The sequence below is a fragment of the Somniosus microcephalus genome, chromosome 22 (genome assembly GCF_052327205.1).
Source record: "Somniosus microcephalus isolate GS21.2 chromosome 22, FLI_Smic_1.0, whole genome shotgun sequence".
In the NCBI taxonomy this organism is placed as follows: Eukaryota; Metazoa; Chordata; class Chondrichthyes; order Squaliformes; family Somniosidae; genus Somniosus; species Somniosus microcephalus.
This window is the reverse complement of record NC_141008.1, coordinates 58,546,178-58,565,947: the sequence shown is the minus strand read 5'-3', so window position 1 is coordinate 58,565,947 and position 19,770 is coordinate 58,546,178. Positions and strand designations below refer to the sequence as shown.

The following is a 19,770-nucleotide window of genomic DNA, read 5'->3' as shown; positions in this document are numbered from 1 at the left end:
AATAAGATCATGGCTGATCTGATCCTAACCGCCAATCTACTATCACAGAACCATCTCCTGAATCTAACAGAATTAGACACATGAAATAGGAGCAGGATCAGGCTACACGGCCCCTGGGCCCGCTCCGCTACCCACAGGGCCATGACCGATCCGAACCTAGACTCATGTCCAAATTCCTGCCCGCTCCCCATAACCCTTTATTCCCTTTACTTCTAGGAAACTGTCTATTTCTGTTTTAAATTTATGTAATGATGTAGCTTCTACAGCTTTTTGGGGCAGCATATTCCATGGACCTACCACCCTCTGAGTGAAGTAGTTCCTCCTCATCTCAGTTTTGAAAGAGCAGCCCCTTATTCTAAGACTATGCCCCCTAGTTCTAGTTTCACCCATCATCGGGAACATCCTCCCCGCATCCACCCGATCCAACCCCTTCACAATCTTATATGTTTCAATAAGATCGCCTCTCATTCTTCTGAACTCCAATGAGTAGAGTCCCAATCTACTCAACCTCTCCTCATATGTCCATCCCCTCATCCCCGGGATTAACCGAGTGAACCTTCTTTGTACTGACTCGAGAGCAAGTATGTCTTTTCTTAAGTGCGGACACCAAAATTGTATGCAGTATTCCAGGTGCGGTCTCACCAATACCTTGTACAACTGAAGCAATACCTCCCTATTTTTATATTCTATCCCCCTAGCAATGAAAGCCAACATTCCATTGGCCTTCTTAATCACTTGCTGCACCTGCATACTAACTTTTGAGTTTTGTGCACCAGGACCCCCAGATCCCTTTGTACTTCAGTACTTTCCAGTTTCTTGCCATTAAGATAATAACTTGCTCTACGATTTTTCCTGCCAAAGTGCATAACCTCACACTTTCCAGTATTGTATTCCATCTGCCAAATCTCTGCCCACTTACTTAGCCTGTCTATGTCCCCTTGCAGGTTTTTGATGTCCTCCTCACTCACTACTTTCCCTCCCATCTTAGTATCATCTGCAAACTTTGATATGTTACACTCGGTCCCCTCCTCCAAATCGTTAATATAGATTGTAAAGAGTTGGGGACGCAGCACTGACCCCTGTGGAACACCACTAGTTACTGATTGCCAGTCCGAGAATGAACCATTTATCCCAACTCTCTGCCTTCTGTTAGACAGCCAATCCTCTATCCATGCCAGAATATTACCCCCAATCCCGTGATTTTTTATCTTAAGCAATAATCTTTTGTGTGGCACCTTGTCAAATGCCTTTTGGAAGTCTAAATACACTACGTCCAGTGGTTCCCCTTTATCCACCCTATGTGTTACTTCCTCAAAGAACTCCAGCAAATTTGTCAAACATGACTTCCCCTTCATAAAATATACCTTGAATATACTCAACGATTCAGCATCCACAGCCCTCTGGGGTAGAGAATTCCAAAGATTCACAACTCTCTGAGTGAAGAAATTCCCCCTCATCTCAGTCTTAAGTGGCCGACCCCTTATCCTGAGACTGTGCCCCCTAGTTCTAGACTCTCCAGCCAGGGGAAACAACCTCTCAGCATCTACCCTGTCAATCCCCCTCAGAATCCCTTCTGGAGTTTAGAAGCATGAGAGGTGATCTCATTGAAACATACAAGATTCTGAGGGGGATTGACAGGGTAGATGCTGAGAGGTTGTTTCCCCTGGTTGGAGAGTCTAGAACTAGGGGGCATAGTCTCAGGATAAGGGGTCGGCCATTTAAGACTGAGATGAGGAGGAATTTCTTCACTCAGAGAGTTGTGAATCTTTGGAATTCTCTACCCCAGAGGGCTGTGGATGCTGAATCGTTGAGTATATTCAAGGTATATTTTTGGACTCTAGGGGAATCCAGGGATATGGAGATTGGGTAGGAAAGTGAAGTTGATGTAGAAGATCAGCCATGATCTTATTGAATGGTGGAGCAGGCTCGAGGGGCCGTACGGCCTACTCTTATTTCTTATGTAAAACCACTGCCAATTAGAGGGGTAAAACTAAAATGGGGGGGAGGGGAGTAGTAAGACAGAAGATAACGGCAAGCACCCAGAAGAGGATCAGATTTTGATCCATCTCAAGATAAACAAATTGTGATTTTGCTACTGCTGTTCAAGGAGCGCTAATAGGGTGCAAGTATTTAATAAGAAAATATGAAACAGATAAGTGAGTGGAGGAAGAGAGAGAAATCAGCAGCCGAACAAAGAAACAGATGGACCATGCCAAGGCTTCTTCGGCAGCACCTCCCAAACCTGCGACCTCTTCCACCTAGAAGGACAAGGGCAGCAGGCGCAGGGGAACACCACCACCTCCAAGTGCCCCTCCAAGTCAGACACCATCCTGACTTGGATGTATATCGCTGTTCCTTCATCGTCGCTGGATCAAAATCCTGGAACTCCCTACCTAACAGCACTGTGGAAGTACCTTCACCACATGGACTGCAGCGGTTCAAGAAGGCGGCTCACCACCACCTTCTCAAGGGCAATTAGGGATGGGCAATAAATGCTGGCCTTGCCAGTGATGCCCATATCCCATAAAGGAATTTTAAAAAAGTGAATACTTATCCCAGTGCGAGAGGCCAACAGATAAAAGCGGGAGCACTGGCGACAGAGAGTCAGTGAGAGCGGAGAGAGCGCGCCTGAGGGGAAACAGTTATCAGGCATTGAACAAGAAAATGATGCAGAACTGTAATATCAGATTCTGATCTGGAGCCTAAAGCTTTCAAGCATTTTCCAATCTGCACAGTTCCCTCACCAAATAACAATTAAACTCGGATTCTCCTGAAGCTCTGTTTACTTAACAACAATTAGACTTTGTGGCCTTAAACATAGCTCCACCTTAGCAGAATAATACATTGTACATTACACTCCCGTCCTTATAAAACTGCATCCAGTAGTGCGATGGACAACAACTTGTATTTATATAGCGCCTTTAATGTAGTAAAACGTTCCAAGGCGCTTCACAGAAGCGTTATCATGATTGAGTTACTGGGGCTATATTTGACCTTATTACCCCAGTTAGGAAGGGAGAAAAGAGCCAGGCTCCCTGCTCCTGATCACTGCTGGAACATATATTTCCCACATTACAACAGTGACTCCACTTCAAAAGTACTTCATTGGCTGTAAAGCGCTTTGAGACGTCTGGTGGTCGTGAAAGGTGCTATAGAAATGCAAGTCTTTCTTTCTATATCAACAACTTGTATTTATATAGCGCCTTTAACATAGTAAAATGTCCCAAGGTGCTTCACAGGAGCGTCATCAAACAGAATTTGACACCGAGCCACACGAGATAGGACTGGTGACCAAAAGCTCAAAGAGGTAGGTTTGAAGGAGCATCTTAAAAGGTGAGGGAGGTGGAGAGGTTTAGGGAGAGAATTCCAGAACTTGGGGCCAAGGCTTGGCTGCCAATGGTGCAGCAATTAAAAATCAGGGATGCGCAATAGGCCAGAATTGGAGGAGTGCAGAGCATATCATGGAATCATACAACACAGGAAGTAATTCGGCCCACTGTGCCTGTGCCGGCTCTTTGAAAGAGCGACCCAATTAATCCCATTCCCCTGCTCTTTCCCCATTGCCCTGCAGACATATTAAGGTTGACTGTTTGAGTCATCTGCTGGCTATGCAATCCTACCCTAAGCATGACCCCACACCTTCAGAATAAGCTTTTGGGGGGGGGGGGGGGAAAGAGACATGTTTGACAAATAATTAACAGAACCAGGGAGTAGCAGTAAATCATGAGGCCCAGATGAAGTTTCAGCCGCATGATTTGATTTAAATGGAAAAGGGGGAACTGTTATTTTGAACGACTATAGTTGAGTCACTGGATAAAATTACTACTGGAAGCATTTAATTCTGCGGGGGCTCACTTCCAGCTTTGGGAATTCGGGATTTTTTCCAAAAGCAGCCAGAATATTCCCGAACGTTTATTCCGGTCTTTCTGAATATTCGCCATGTGAAATCTGTGATTTTTGTCCAAAACTGCAATTTAATTCGCCAAGAACGGGTAATGGAGGCTATAATCTATTACTGCTTATTTACTTCTTAAAACATAACTTTCGTGCAGTCCTCCCCACGCCTTTCAGCATTGAGATTTGTTTCTGTTACTCCTCTGTCTCAATCTCCTTCAGCACCTAAAGCGTTAAGGATAAGGCGAAGTTTGTGACGTCTAGTTGTCGAGGTTAAAACCAAACCCCTCCTCTCGTGCTCCCTCGCCTGTTGCAATAATGCATTTACTGACAATGCTAACTCATCAATGCACCGTGATCGCTGTCCACCGGCCCACAGATCGGTCGGAGCCGTGCGGCGCGGCGCAATCTGAGCGTTCATTCCGCAAGTCGACCTGTAATTGACCATGGCTAGACTCCAGTACCCGGATCCCGCCCCTTTAAATATCACGCGTCCCACGAGTTTGAGCCAAGCTCCGCCTTCACCACGTTGTTCTTTTTTGCTGTTTTGTCAAACACGATTTTACACTCTTCCGCATCCTTCTGCCTCCCCGACACCACACCCTCCCCAGTCCGAGCCGCCACCATTTTGTACTTTTCTGAACAAATATGCATGATCACGGTGCGATCTTATGCACAAATAATAGCCCGCGGACCTCCTCGCGAACCCACACACAAACCTGTGGCGCGGAAGCGGGCACGCTGCGATTACCAGTCAAGTAACGTGTCCGTGTGTCTATGTTACAGACACACGTATTAATTCAAAAAGACACTAACGATCATGGCTCTTCTACAACAAGCGCCCTACAGATACGTAAAGCAGCAACTAAATCAATAGGATCGCCTGGGGCGCAACAACAGGGCTGGGGGGGGGGGGAGTTATTTTCAATAATCGTCGCTTTTATTTTTAAAAAAATAAAAAAAACCTCCCGACAGATTAACGCAGATGGGCGTCCATGTGAAAATACTACTGTGGGGCATTCTGCAGCGCGATTGGTGTGAGTGTCGGGGCGGATCAAGTGAGATGTAAATGAGCAGCACGATCAGCGCCGTGCTGGTTGTTTGGAAACACTGGTGAATTTCCACCCAACTGATACTGACTCAATTGGATACATTGCAGCCTTTGGATTGTTACTTAACGTTCGGCAGTGGGCTACTTAACCTTCGATTCTGGAACGCGGCGCTTCCGCAATGAGTTGGAACCCGATTGGAAAAACAAAACAAATAAGAGCCGCCAGGAATTCAAGACTTTTTTTCAGAAAAAACCCCAAAATTATTTTCAAACGTCTCCCGTTTCGGTGTTAAGATCTAGGACGTGGTTTGCACCGGACTGCTAGTGGGCAGTATTACCGCTTGTTGTGATTACTGGATTTTGGGGCTGTATACTGCGCCATCTTGAGACTTCTTTTTTTTTCCCCCCCCCCACCACCCCCCCTCTTCTCCCTCCCTCCCTCCTCCCTCCCTCCCTCATCTGGAAGATTCCAGGGGTTTAAAGGATATTTCGTCCTCTCTTTTGATCTGGTCTACTGGGCCTGTATAAGGCAACCAAATTAAAACTTTAACCCCCTTCCTCCCCCACCCCCCCCCTCCAAAAAAAGAAAAATCGCCCAGTTTTTTTTAAAGTGATTGATAGGATCGAGCATGAGTATCGAAACACTGCTGGAAGCTGCGAGGTTTTTGGAATGGCAGGCGCAACAACAGAAAACACGTGGTAAGAGAACGCATGGATGTAACATTTCTCTCTCTCTGACCAATGCGGATGCTTGTCTGTCTTGTTGCACTGGCTCGGGTTCCAGAAAATCCGTGTAGCCTTTCATTTATTACATGATCCTCTTTTAGAGTGTTGCACTTTCTGGGTGTTACATTTTTATTGTTACATATGATGCTGATGGTACCACAAATTGAAATAATGTTCCCTTTTCTTGCCATAAACATGATTATTTTAATGGAGTTTTTTTTTCAGTCCTCTTGTATGAAAGGTAGCTTTTTTCAGTAAAACAACGTAAACTAATTGGGATAAATTACCAGTCGGCGTCATTCTCGGAATCGGATGTAACTGACAGAGGAATGTATTTTTTCTGTGGGAAACCAGACATTAGGAATAAAATTGACACGTGGAAATGTTCGGGTGTTGGATAACGCCGTCAGATCGCAGCATTACTGTACACCAAAAGCAGCCGATTGCACTTTTTGTGTGTGTGTGCTTGAGGATTTTTTTTTTCAGGAGGCAGGGCGGAGGCAGACGTGCAAAAATACTGTAGTCTGTTTGCATAATGACGCGTCGTGGCACGGGAAGGGAAGGGGGGGGTGGTTGTCATATGATACTCTGGTTCCTTTTTTGTTGTTGCAATGTTCAACAGTCACGATTTTAGTAAATGGGATAGTCTCTGATTTGTTGAGTGTAATACACGACGGGAGGAGGGAGATACATTGTACTGAAGGATGTCGCAGAGCCGGGCTGCTGGCATCTCCCGAGCCCCATCTCCACGAGCTTTTGTTAATAATAGTATATCAGTGTATTTTGTTCAGGGTGACGTGTCTGACTCCTCCCCGCTACCACGTGCGTCGGGGGCAAGCCTGCCTCTTGTAAATTTCAGACCCACTTGTTACCTGTTTATAACCCGGCTAATAGTGTTTCGTATTATATCTGTAAATATCACGGCGCGATTTGTTTCAAGTCTTCCGTTGACGATTGATTGAGCATTCAAATCCACCTTATGATTTTTCCTTTAAATTCCAGCCTGCTGTCATACAATCACATTTCCTTCTGGACGCGCGAGCAGTGATGAGATTGGACGTCTGATTAAATCCCATTCCACCTATAATACGCCGCGTGTAGCCTGGCTTTGTAACTAGCACGCCACCCTATAAAAGCATTTTTGGTTAAATCAAATCAAATCAAATTAAACGTAGAGTGCTTTTTTTAAATGAAGGCTGAAAAATCATTGATGCTTTTTCTGAGGGGAGATGGGTTGAGACATTAAAGGGGAGAAATGAACGACCTCCATAGTTTTGTTTAACAATCGTGGGCTAAGATTTTCTCTCTGCCCCAGGTGTAGTAAAATATGAAGCCAGTTTTTCTGAATAGGTTTCTGATCTTGCAACACCCTAGGGCATAGAGGATTTCCCCTTCTTGAGACACCAAATACTTTTTATGCTTAATGGTCCTTCATTTTTTTGACACTAGTTTATGTTGTTGTTAATTCTCTTTTAAAATAGTGTGTGCTGGTGACGTAGCCGGCGGAATTGGCCAGGAGGGATTATTGAGGCCAATGTGAAGGAGTTGAATTAATCTCGGTAGATACACCGTCATTAACCAGTGACACTTTTAGACTATAGGAGATCAGCCAGAGCTGCAGATCTCCGAACATCAGCTGCACTCGTGGGTGCAAATGAGCCCGGCTCGGGGAGCATTGTAGGACAACATTGTAGGCCCATCAAAACCTGGCCAACAGATGTGTTTCTGGGGGCGAAGGCTGCCGGTGAGCTAAATATAAGGAGCCGGTCCTTTGGGTTTGCACTCCGGATTCTCTCAGGAATCTCTCTCCTAAACACATTTTTCGAGCAAGTGTAAAAACACTGAATACATACACTCTCCCCATTCTTTCCCGGCACCTCTGCACATTGCCTATTATTTTGTCTGCTGAATGCGACTGGCCACCATCAGTTTGCTGGCGCCGGAGCCTTATGTAGGGCGGTTCATTGATATTTAGGAGCAGACAGAGGGAGAACTGTGTGTGTCATGTTTGACTGCACTGCTCTGCTGCAGAAACACCTTGTGCTAATTCAGCTATTTCACCTTTTCGGGCTCTGTTCCTGCAAGGTATCCTCACCCCAATAATGCCATTGACACTTGCAGGTTGAAAATAAGTATTCAACCAAAAAAGGTGTTTTTTAACGACTTGATGGGCGACTACGCCTTACAGCGAGGTCTACAGGGCAGCAGTGATACCCGCCCTGCTGTATGCCTCAGAGACATGGACCATGTACAGCAGGCACCTCAAAGCGCTGGAGAGGTACCACCAATGCTGCCTCTGCAAGATCCTGCAAATCCATTGGCAGGATGGGCGCACCAACGTCGGTGTTCTTGCTCAGGCCAACATCCCCAGCATCGAAGCTTTGACCACGCTCAGTCAGCTCCGATGGACGGGTCACATTGTCCGCATGCCCGATACGAGACTCCCAAAACAAGCGCTCTACTTGGAGCTCCGGCACGGCAAGAGAGCCCCAGGTGGGCAGAGGAAACGCTTCAAGGACACCCTCAAAGCCTCCATGAAAAAGTGTAACATCCCCACCGACACCTGGGAATCCCTGGCCCAAGACCGCACAAAGTGGAGGAGAAGCATCCGGGAAGGTGCCGAACACCTCGAGTCTCTTCGCCGGGAGCAAGCGGAAGCCAAGTGCAAGGAGCGCACGTCAACCCAAGCACCCCACCCACCCGCCCCTTCAACCACCGTCTGCCCCACCTGTGACAGAGACTGTAGGTCCCGCATTGGACTCATCAGTCACCTTCAAACTCATTTTTAATGTGGAAGCAAGTCATCCTCGGTTCCAAGGGACTGCCTAAGAAGAGAAGCTGAGTACAGCGAGGTACTGAGCTAAGCAGATGAGGGTGCCCCCTGAGTTTAACCCAGCACTATATGACCTCAACTGAGTGGCCACAACTGGCTTTCATCTTTCTGGGATAGGGAGAGAAAGAAAGTCTTGCATTTCTATAGCGCCTTTCACGACCACCGGACGTCTCAAAGCGCTTTACAGCCAATGAAGTACTTTTTGAAGTGTAGTCACTGTTGTAATGTAGGAAACGCGGCAGCCAATTTGTGCACAGCAAGCTCCCACAAACAGCAATGTGAAAATGACCAGATAATCTGTTTTTGTTATGAACGAGAAATATTGGCCAGGACACCGGGGATAACGCCCCTACTCTTCTTCGAAATAATGCCATGGGATCTTTTACGTCCACCTGAGAGGGCAGATGGGACCTCGGTTTAACGTCTCATCCAAAAGGCGGCACCTCCGACGGTGCAGCACTCCCTCAGCACTGCACTGGAGTGTCAGCCTAGATTTATGTGCTCAAGTCCTTGGAGTGGGACTTGAGCACACGACCTTCGGTCTCCGAGGCGAGAGTGCTACCCACTGGGCCACAGCTGACACTGAGAGGGGAAGAACCCGGATGGGTTTCCACTCCTGATTGTCCAGTCACCTCTGCTGGAACGTTAGTTGGGAATAGGATGTGGTTTTGGTCTGATTCCCCCACAACCTTGATGAAATAGCCAGCAGAACTTGCTGTCTAGGCTTGTGTGATAGCTACTCGGGCACAATGTCTAAGGGTTTCTTTGGCATTCACTGAACCGTAAGCCAGTCTGACTCGTTACCTTAAGGAGAGAAGGAGTAAAGGAAGAACATTTATGGGAGGGGGGATAGAAAGCATTTTTTTAAAAAGCTCCTCAAGCATTTCAGGCAGTAAATACTTCATCTGGCTGTGCTACACCTGACCTGAAGGATAAATGGAAAACCGCTTGAAGTTGCAATGGAGAGGCACCCTTATACATGGGGTAGTATTAGCAGAATAAATAACATTCTCTGGCACTGGACGTAGTTACAACAGCATGGATATAAAGCACAGAATCCTTAAATACTACCCTGGCCTCCTGTTGAGTGGATGATGCCTTTGCCAGAAACAAAGTTGCTCATTCACTTGCACAAAATGTTGCCAAACAAACTTATTAATTAGTTCTGTAAGAGTTCCAACTTAACAGTATTACCAACTAATTCTGCTGTGCTCTTAGTTACTGAGATACAGAGCACAGTGCAACCCTTGTGCAGCAATCGCTTGTGTGCTTGGGTCCATAAAGCTCAAATACTGAAACAGAAACTGCTGGAAACACTCAGCAGGTCAGGCAGCATCTGTGGCAAGAGAAACCGAGATAACGTTTCGGGTCGATGATCTTGCGTCAGAGCAGCACCTTGCTCAAATACTGATCAGTTTGACCGAGATCAGGATCCTAAAGTTGCCTATGCATGTGCTCTCATTGAGGGAAAAAACAGTGTGTGTCTGAGGTGCAGGTGTTCAGCATGCTGTGTTTACAGAGTAGTACAACGCAGGTTTGTGTAGCATGTTGTCTGATGGAGGGAAGAAGTGGAGGCGAGTGTGAAGGAGGAAAACAGGGAATGGGGAAATACCTCGCCTCTTTGCCCCCACTCCACACCCAAAGGCATTATTGCCCACCTCTTTGTGCCTGGTTACAAAGCAGCATTTGCAAGGCCTGTAGGCAGATCCCTTACCTGAATGTGCTTTGCACTGGGGAATCATGGAGGAAGACTGGAGAAAATATCTTCTCTGACCTGCAAGAATACAGTTTAAATGAAGCATATTGCTTTAGCTATGATCACTGCTGATTTGTAGATAGTTGAAAGGAAAAAATACAGGCTTGAGCCATTGATGTTTGTATGCCAAAATTGTGTTTTAAAAAAAAAAAAAGCTGTGATATATTATTTTTAATGTTAGACAGAGGAATTGTACTCTATGCATATAATATACATGACGTGATTTTAAAATGTTCCTGCATGGCATAATGTTCTGTAAATCAGAACATCAGCCCAGAGCCTGCTCTCCATTCTAAAATGCTACACAGTACAGCAGTCTATTAATCTTTTACTTTTGAATGCAGGGCTATTGTTGACAATACCCATGAAGAATAGGCTGGAAATGGCAGTGTGGCTGGTTGTAATGCTGTTGGTCTTTCTGCCTTCCAGTGTGTTGTGACAAAAAATTGTACAGGGAGATTCCCTAAAGGGAGAAAGGATTTTTCTTCCTGTATTTTTCCTTAGATAAAAGATGTCCGAGATCCCTTCAGTTACTGTTTTTTTTTGTAAGGTGTAAAGTCTCTCTTTTCCCCTTTTCTCCCTGTTCAGGATATACATTACTTGGAGTAAGAGCGCGGCTGGGTAGAGACCTGGTTCTCATCACTTTGGGTGATGTGCAGCAGTGGTTTGGGAGTGACTCAGTCTCTCTCTTTTTTTACCACCATCCTGTGAGAGGAGGAGCTGCCTGGCCTCCACACAGCAACACAACCGAGAATGGGAGCTGGGCTGATTTGAATCTACATCCCCATTCACTCTATACTGGTACACTTCTGGTGGCAGGGGAAAAGAATGAGGTTTTAACATCACATTCTGTACCACTTTGCTATCCCCTTATTGAATGACTTTATACGTTTCAAAGACAGCTTGCAGTATATAGCATCTTGGACAAAGAAAAAAGACTTGCATTTCCACAGCACCTTTCACGACCACGGGACGTCCCAAAGCTCTTTACAGCCAATTAAGTACTTTTTTTTTGGAAGTGTAGTCACTGTTGTAATGTAGGAAATGCGGCAGCCTATTTGCGCACAGCAAGCTCCCACAAACAATGTGATAATGACCAGATAACCTGCGTTTTTAGTGATGTTGGTTGAGGGATAAGTATTGGCCAGGACACTGGGGAGAACTCCCCTGCTCTTCTTCGAAATAGTGCCGTGGGATCTTTTACGCCCATTGAGAGGGCAGACAGGGCCTCGGTTTAACGTCTCATCTGACAGTGCAGCACTCCCTCAGCACTGCACTGGGAGTGTCAGCCTAGATTTTAGTGCTCAAGTCTCTGGAGTGGGACTTGAACCCACAACCTTCTGACTAAAGGCAAGGGTGCCACCCACTGAGCCCCAGCTAACACATAGATGGAAAGAGTCACTTCGCACTGGGGCTTCTGTTTTTGCAGAATCACAGAGATTTCTGCAGCGAAAAGGGGCACTGACCCACCCTGCCTGCGCCAGGCTTTGTTCAAGCACAATTGTTTCGAAGTAGCCACCAGTTGAACCCACAACCTCCTGACTCTCAGGCGAGGGTGCTACCAACTGAGTCACGACTGACGCATATGATGTAGAAACATATGCTTCACAGAGGCTTGAGGAAAGTGGATGCTGAACCCAAGGTGATATCGGGAGGAATAACCAAAAACTTAAGTCAAAGAGTTGGGTTTTTGTTAAGTCTGTGTGTTATAGTGAGAATTACTACACAGACCACAAGAGTAAATTCAACAGGTCTTTACTGGTTGGAGGTCGGACTAAAACTGAATACAATATTATTACACTGTGCTTATATACCGGTGTGGTCACCACCGGTATTACGTATACAGCAGCCAAAGAAAGTAGTACCTTTCTTAAGGTGGACCAGGCTTAAGTTCTCTTAAGGTGGAACAGGTTACATACACCACAGTTTTAAGAAGAAAGAGGGGGAGGTGGTGGGACGGAGGGGATTCCAAGGTGTGGGACCTAAGTGGCTGATAGCACGGCCGCCGATGGTGGGGTGAAGGGACGGGGGCTTCTCGAGAGGCTGGAGACAGAGCAACAGAAAGTTCAGTAAGGGGGAGGGGGGAGATTGTAGGGCTGGAGGAGATTATTGAGATACAAAAGCAAAATACTGCGGATGCTGGAAATCTGAAATAAAAAAACCAGAAAATGCTGGAAATACTCAGCAGGTCAGGCAGCATCTGTGGAGAGAGAGAAACAGAGTTAACGTTTCAGGTCAATGACCCTTCGTCAGGGTCATCGGAAGGTCATCGGACTGGAAACGTTGGGCTCGATTTTGCCAGGCCTGAGGAGGTGGGATTGGAGGCGTGTGAGGTGGTAAAATTGCAAAAAATGGCGGGTGGGCCCGATCCCGCCTCCATCCCGCCTCCGAGCAATTTTCCCAAATGCGCGTTTTCTGACCCCGTTTCCATCCCGCCTCCAAGAGGCAGGATAGGCTCTTAAGGCCCTTAACAACCAGTTAAGTGCCTCTATAATCCCATTTTGAGAGGTCTTTCTGATTTTACCACTTTTCCCATGTCCTGCACGTCTCCTCTGGAACACGCCAGTGAATCCTGGCGGCCTCACAAGTGGACTGCTTACTAACAGCTGCAGCTCCACCATTAAAAAGGAGTTTTCAGCAATCATCATTTGCTGGTGGCAGAACTTTGTTGTCTCAGGTCTGGGGGAACTTTTAGCAAGCATACTCATTGTTGTGGAAGTTTGGAGCCTGACACCCATCTCCAGTGTGACCTCCTGGGAAACCCCTCTCGCCACCTTGACTGAGCGCTTCCTCAACTGAAGCATATACCAGAATCACAGGAACCATTTATTTCCTTTCCTCCTGGACATCAGATTCAGACGAAGACCAGCTGTGGCAACAGCAGAACCATGAACAACAGCAGCAGCAACAACAGGAGCGCCAAGCTGCTGCTCACCCACCTGAAGCTGCACAGGCCAGAAGGCGCCAGCGCGCGACCACATTGCTGCCCGGGATGCAAGGGACGCACTCATCTCTTCAGATTTGCTTAGCCTGCACAATCAAACAATTTTGACTCGCACCTTCTTATCAGACCATCGACAATAGCCAAGAACCTACGGATTCCTATCAATCTGACCACCATACTGACAATTGCAAGTCACCCTAAGCCCTCAATGTGGAAGTCCCATTAGCGAAATGACACATGCCACAACTGCAACAGTTTGCCATCAGAATTTTTTATGACAAGCATCTGATGGCTTTTCAAAATTAAACACAATATTACACCCAAGTGACTATGGTAGCCAGCCTTACCACGGAGGTAGCCAGCCTTACCACGGAGGTAGCCAGCCTTACCATGGAGGTAGCCATCCTCTCCTCTACGGTAGCCATCCTTTCCAAGGAGGTTGCCATCCTTTCCGTGGCGATGCGTTCATGCGCCAACGCCTCCACAAAGGCTCTGTTCATGTTAGCGATGGACTCCTCCATTCGCTCCACACTCGCAGCGACCCTGGAGACAAAACCTGCCGGAGACTCCTGCACCTGTTCCTGGAGTTCCAGCACCGCTCCCCTTCTGGATGGACCCGGAGGCACAGGGTCGACATGCAGCTGAGCCGATCTGGGAGTGTCCTCTCCACTGCGACGAGGACTCTCCACTGCTGTCCCTGTCTCCACAATCTGCTGACCAGGTGACAACTCTACTCTATGTCCCGAAGGTCCCACCGAAGTGTGAGTGTCTGCGCTGGTGCAGGGTGTGCTTAATTCTGCTGACGGAGCGCCCTCAGAGGTTGCAGCTTCCTCTGAGGAGTCTGGAAGCTCAGGCTCTTCCTCCTGGACAGTGGGGACGGGGGCTGTCGATGGTCCTGTGGGGGAGTAAAGGAAAGAGTTAGAGATGTGAGGTCAAGGTTACATGCACATTGAATTGTGCAGATGATCATAAGTCAATCTGTTAGAGCATCAGAATCATTATTAGTCACTCATGCAATGTCAATGACAGAGATGCCAAACTATTCTGTCACCAGCTTCCTGTGATGCGCCTGCCTGTCCGTGCCCCACTTGGGAATCGTCCTCGATCCCGGCAATTTCCAGGGCCGCCGCCTCCGAGGTGGTGAGCTGTGCTACTGAGGGTGGCCCTCCCCCTGTCCTCGCTCTTTCCCTCTTATTGTGGGCTCTCTTTTCCTGCAATGAGGGAGACAAGTGGAGTTTGAGTGAGAATGAAGGAGTGAGTGTAGAGATTCCATAACATAGATGCTTAGAAGGAGACAAAGGGCCCTCCCTGTGTGTTGTAAGTTGTTGTCATTGCGTCAGTGATGGGGAGTGTGAGGGCTGCATGGTCGAATAGTTAAGTGAATGTGACCATAGAGAGAGAGGGAATGGGTAAGGGTGCAGGAATGTCAGTGTCAAGTGGGATGTGGAGGAAGAGGTTGGCAAAGCAGAGTGCTGGGGATGAGATTGAGGGTGATGAGAAAGTCATACTCACTTTTGCTGTGCGGAGAAGGTCATGAAACCACTTCCTGCACTGCAGCCAGGTTCTGCGGCACATAGAGATTGAGTTGACCTCCTGGGCCACTTGCAGCCACACAGCTTTAGTCTGTTGTGGTGGCTTTTTTCTCCCTGAGGAAGGGAAGAGCACCTCCTTATTAGATCTTGCTCCCTGCACCAGAGCTTGGAAGGAGGGCTCATCAAATCGAGGTGCACACTTTTGCTTGCTGGTGGACATGGTCGGTAAATGAAGTCCTTCATACAATGTCCAAAGCGTTTGCAGTCTCCAGAAGAAGCAAGGCTGCTTGCAGGCCTTAAATCCAGCAGCACTGATGACGTCATCGGAGGCGACTTTCAGGATGGAAAGACTAATTGGGCCAGGGGTTCCCACACGCTGGAAATCAAGGGCCCAATTAGGGGAAAATCGTACTTTTTTCCCATTTCACATCGGAGTCGGGGTCCTGACACGAAAACCACCTGACATGCCCCAGCCCGACCCCAATGGCAAAATCAAGCCCGTTAACTCTGTTTCTCTCTCCACAGATGCTGCCTGACCTGTTGAGTATTTCCAGCATTTTTTGAGATTATAGAGATGCTGGTGTTGTGGCTATACAGAGATTTAAAGAGGGATGGAGGGAATCAAAATTCATATTTTCTATCAACAACTAGAAAAAAATAGAAGTTTTTTCCCCAAATTTCTGATGACTGATGTTATGAAGTAGAGTTAGAAATGTTTGCAAGAAAGAAAAGATTTGTTCTTAAAGGAAGTTTAACTAGGAGCACGTTAACTGGTAGAATGTGTCGACCACCTCATATTCCTCATTTGGTCAGTTTCTTAATTGTCTTTATAACTGTTGAACAAAGCTAAGTGGAAGTGCAGCTTTGTGGAGTCTGGAAGACGGACACTTGATCACTGTGCTTACAACTGGGTTTGTAGAATGCAGTTGTTATCTATCATTACTTGCCATATAATTGGTTTGCTTACAGACTAATGGGAAACATATTTTTTTTGTATCTTGGTCTGTGAGTAACCTTTAGCCAAGCATTGCTCAACAAAGATAAGCCCATTTAAAAGGATGATAATGCTCCACTTTATAGCCCAGTTGGGATGGTTTTATGGCAAGTTTTTTTTGTTCTGCGAAAGAACCAAGACAGGACTCGAACCTGCAATCGTCTGCTATCACCACAATTAGCATTGAAGTCAGATGCGTTATCCGTTAGACCACGTGGCCAGCATGGCCCAATTGGGAAATGCAATGTACGTCATGGAACTCCATCATCTGGACCAAGAACGCTCCAGGTTTGAATCTTGCTCTTTGCTGTGTTAGTTGGTTGCTGTAAAATTAGCTTAGTGCCAGGGATCCTGCTTCTGATTACTATCTAGTGATGGAAAGAGTATGTGTGTGTGGTAAGGAGAGAATTTGGGCTCGGCTGTGATGCCCTCCACTGTTGACTGTCTTGCTCACTGTCTGTAAAGGCCACTCGGGTGAGGCATTGGAGCGTGCCTCGTGTGCAGGGAAACATATTTGATCACAGGTCAGTGGAGGGGATGAATAATAAAAATTGATGACTTGGTGAATGAAAGCATCGCCTAGTGTTGTACTGAGCCATACAGGCAAAGAAGGGTCCCAGCTCTTTAATCCATTGCCTGTGCTGAGTTAGCTGGTCACAGTCAGGGTTAATAGGGGTGCTGCAATTAGTCTTCACTTCACGGAAAGAAAAAGAAAGACTTGCATTTATTTAGGGCCTTTCATGACCACCGGACGTTCCAAAGCGCTTTACAGCCAATGAAGTGTTTTTGAAGTGCAGTCACTTTTAATGTAGGAAATACGGCAGCCAATTTGTGCACAGCAAGCCCCCATAAACAGCAATGTGATAATGACCAGATAATCTGTTTTAGTGATGTTGATTGAGGAATAAATATTAGCCAGGACACCGGAGATTACTCCCCTGCTCTTCTTCAAAATAGTGCCACGAGATCTTTAACATCCACTTGAGAGCAGATGAGGCCTCGGTTTATAATGTCTCATCAGAAAGATGGCACCTCTGACAGTGCAGCACTCCCTCAGCACTGTACTGGGAGTGTCAGCCGAGATTTTTGTGCTCAGGTCCCTGGAGTGGGACTTGAACCCGCAACCTTCTGACTCGGGTGAGAGTGCTACCCACTGAGCCCCGGCTGACACTGGGCTAAGAAAGGAATGATTAATTCTTCTTGCTATCCACTTAGCCCTGCTTGGAACAACAACTGTGTGTGAACAACAGGACCAGGTTCATCTGTGATGTGGACTTTGGCCGACTAACCTGCTGATACAAATGTAAAGAATGGCTACTGGGATGGGTATTGGAGGGCTGCGGGCACGTGTGGAATGGTCCCACACTATGAGTCAGCGCCCTCCTAACATAATACATTGTCTCACTCCAGGGTCAGCGATAATACAGGTTCCACATATTTTTAATTGTACCACAATAAATATATACAATTTAAAAATGCAGGCAATTGTCTTTGGAACCACTGTGATCCATAGTCATGTGATAGTTAAAGTAAACCATTGCATCTGTAACTCTGTGTGCGGTTATAATTGGGTAATAAAACAATTAAGACTAATCCAGGTGAGGGATGGGGACAGTGGGTTGAGACACTGTACTTTACTATTCTTGTTCAACTAAGACTATTGGGAGTAAAAAGAAAAATGCTGTAAATCTGAAATAAAAATAGAAAATATTGAAAATGCACAGCAGGTCAATGTGCATTTGCAGAAAGAATGACTCTAAAACGTTAACCTCCCTTTTCTCTTTATTGCTGCTGACTGAACAGCTGTGTGTGTTTCTAGCATTGTTTGTTTCCGTGGGATGAGGTTGGGGGGGCTGTAAGAGTTTAGATGCTCTCAACCGGTAGCCATGGATACACAACAGAAAATTGTGCCCTGTTTGGCAATCTCTTGCCTCACTCCGGAGAAATGCTGGAAATATGGATGAACGACTGGAGTGAGAATTGGAACGCTTCATTCCAGTGAAAGGGATGGTCTTGTGGGACTGGAATTGAGGCCCATGCTTGGTGCAGTGTAGAGGGAATTTTACACGGCGTTTACCCTGTGAACAGGAAGGGGCTGGTGCCAATACTGCACAACAGAAGTGTGAAAGGGCTTCCTCTCCTCAGTAGAGTCACCCCTATGGGCAAGAATATAAATAGAATAATCCTATCACCAACATTTGGATGGATACTAGAGACTGGAGACTGTGATGTTCTTGTTTCACCTGTCTGAATCGACATCAAATGTCAAAAATGTGACTGAAGCGTGTAACTTATGTAAGTTGTTTGAGTGAGTTTCTGATTATTTCCCCTTTCAGCAGCCTGTTGCTATATATTCTGTTTTATGCGACAAATGTTCTGTGAATGTTGGCAGCTCTGCCACGTGAAAAAACAGAACCTTTCCAGTTAGCTTTGTGTGGATATTTTCTTCAGAGGTAGAATGGGACTGATGGCATTGAGCGTCGTGCTGGGTCTGTCTGAAATACACGTTTGTATTACTGTATGTAGGTCTTACATCTAGTGCACAACCGCCGCATTTCAGAGACATTTGAAAGTGTTAAATGTGCAGAAAAAGAAAGGCATTCATTTCATGTTGGTTTCTTCTGACGTGGATCTGGGAATTTACAAGCACCTGCCAAACTACAAACGTTCCTCACGGACAGCAGTTAACCTCTAAATAACCTTGGGTTGTGCTACTTACAGTAATTAAACTTTTATGCCCTTAAAGAGACAGGCCATATTTAAACACAGCTTTACCATAATACGTTTACATATATTGACACCACTATTCCCGACCAGAATGGAGAGGATTGGGTAATTCCCCCGTCAAACACACCTGGAGACCGCACTGCTGTAAGTTACTGGGATTGATTTTACGCACATAATTTGTATTATGTAACTATCGTCTATTCACTGCAATTTGCAGGAGAAATCACCCTGCTTTTTATGGGGAGACTTTGCGGCAGTTTCAGTCATGAGTTCTGTTTGCTGTTGTTCGTAGAGACTCTTTAAATAGACTCTGTAGACTGTTTGCTGTAGTGCGCTGTTTAAATAAACTCTGTTTGCTGAGTAAATAGGCTTTGTTTGCTATAAAATAGACAGGTTACTGTGAGTCCTGCCGTAAGTCCTGCTCCGCCTCCAACTCATTGGCTGACACAGTGGTGTCAATAGACACTCTGCAATAATACGTTGTGCATTCCATGGCATAATGCTCCTGTCATTATAAAGCATTGTGTCCTCTGACTTGATATGAGCAGTACCACGGGAGATCAGCCAGTATTATTGGATTTGTCGTCTTTATTCAGCAGCTGGGATCAACTGAGTTTTGGGGCTAAATCAATGCGATCATTATATAAAATCCTATAGTTCCAACTTGGCTCCTCCTCGCCCCTCAATGCCATCATCTCCATACAGCCTCTTTCAGCTGGCAGGGCAGTAACTGAACTGGTACAACAGTTATTCTACATCTTGGCTGCCACCATGGTGGTGACCATGCAGGTAGTTTGAATTTGGCAGCTTAATGTTGGGATTTTTTTGTGCTGTATTTACATCAGCAGTAAATATCCAAACCCAAATATAACAAGAATACTACAGTCATTCTTGCTGGTCAAAAGATGCAGTTCCTTCAGAGTGCCATAATTGATCCTACCTAACCTTCAAAAAAGGATGTTCCTGTCACCGTGAAGCGCACCACCTGTTAGCGTTGACCAAGAACTGAAGAAACTCTTCCTCTTGCGGGGGGGGGGGGGGTCTGGCAGATTGGAACAACCTACTGCACTAGCTCTTTCATTAAGACATTCGAGAGACCGCTGCGAAGGGCTAAGACCCAGAGCACCGGGATCTCCAAAGGTTGACGGGCAGGAGAGAACATGAAGCAAATTCTAGTCATAATCCTGTGACGCCAACCATGGGCTTTTTTTTTTTAAAAGGAAGGGAAGACTGAGAGCAGTAAACTAAATAAGAGTGAAAATAAGAAAATATCCCTACATTACAACCATGACTACACTTCAAAAGTACTTAAT

At 46.2% G+C, this 19,770-nt stretch overlaps 1 protein-coding gene across 1 annotated transcript in view; it reads left to right on the top strand.

The window, feature by feature from the left end:
* Nucleotides 1–4,406: 4,406 nt before the first annotated feature.
* mnta (MAX network transcriptional repressor a) overlaps nucleotides 4,407–19,770 on the top strand; it is a 150,233-nt gene continuing 134,869 nt past the window's right edge. Inside the window, exon 1 of the mRNA XM_085964843.1 lies at nucleotides 4,407–5,644. Within this exon, the coding sequence (XP_085820969.1) occupies nucleotides 5,575–5,644 (70 nt within the window). The 5' untranslated portion in view covers nucleotides 4,407–5,574. The remainder of the gene's footprint in view (nucleotides 5,645–19,770) is intronic.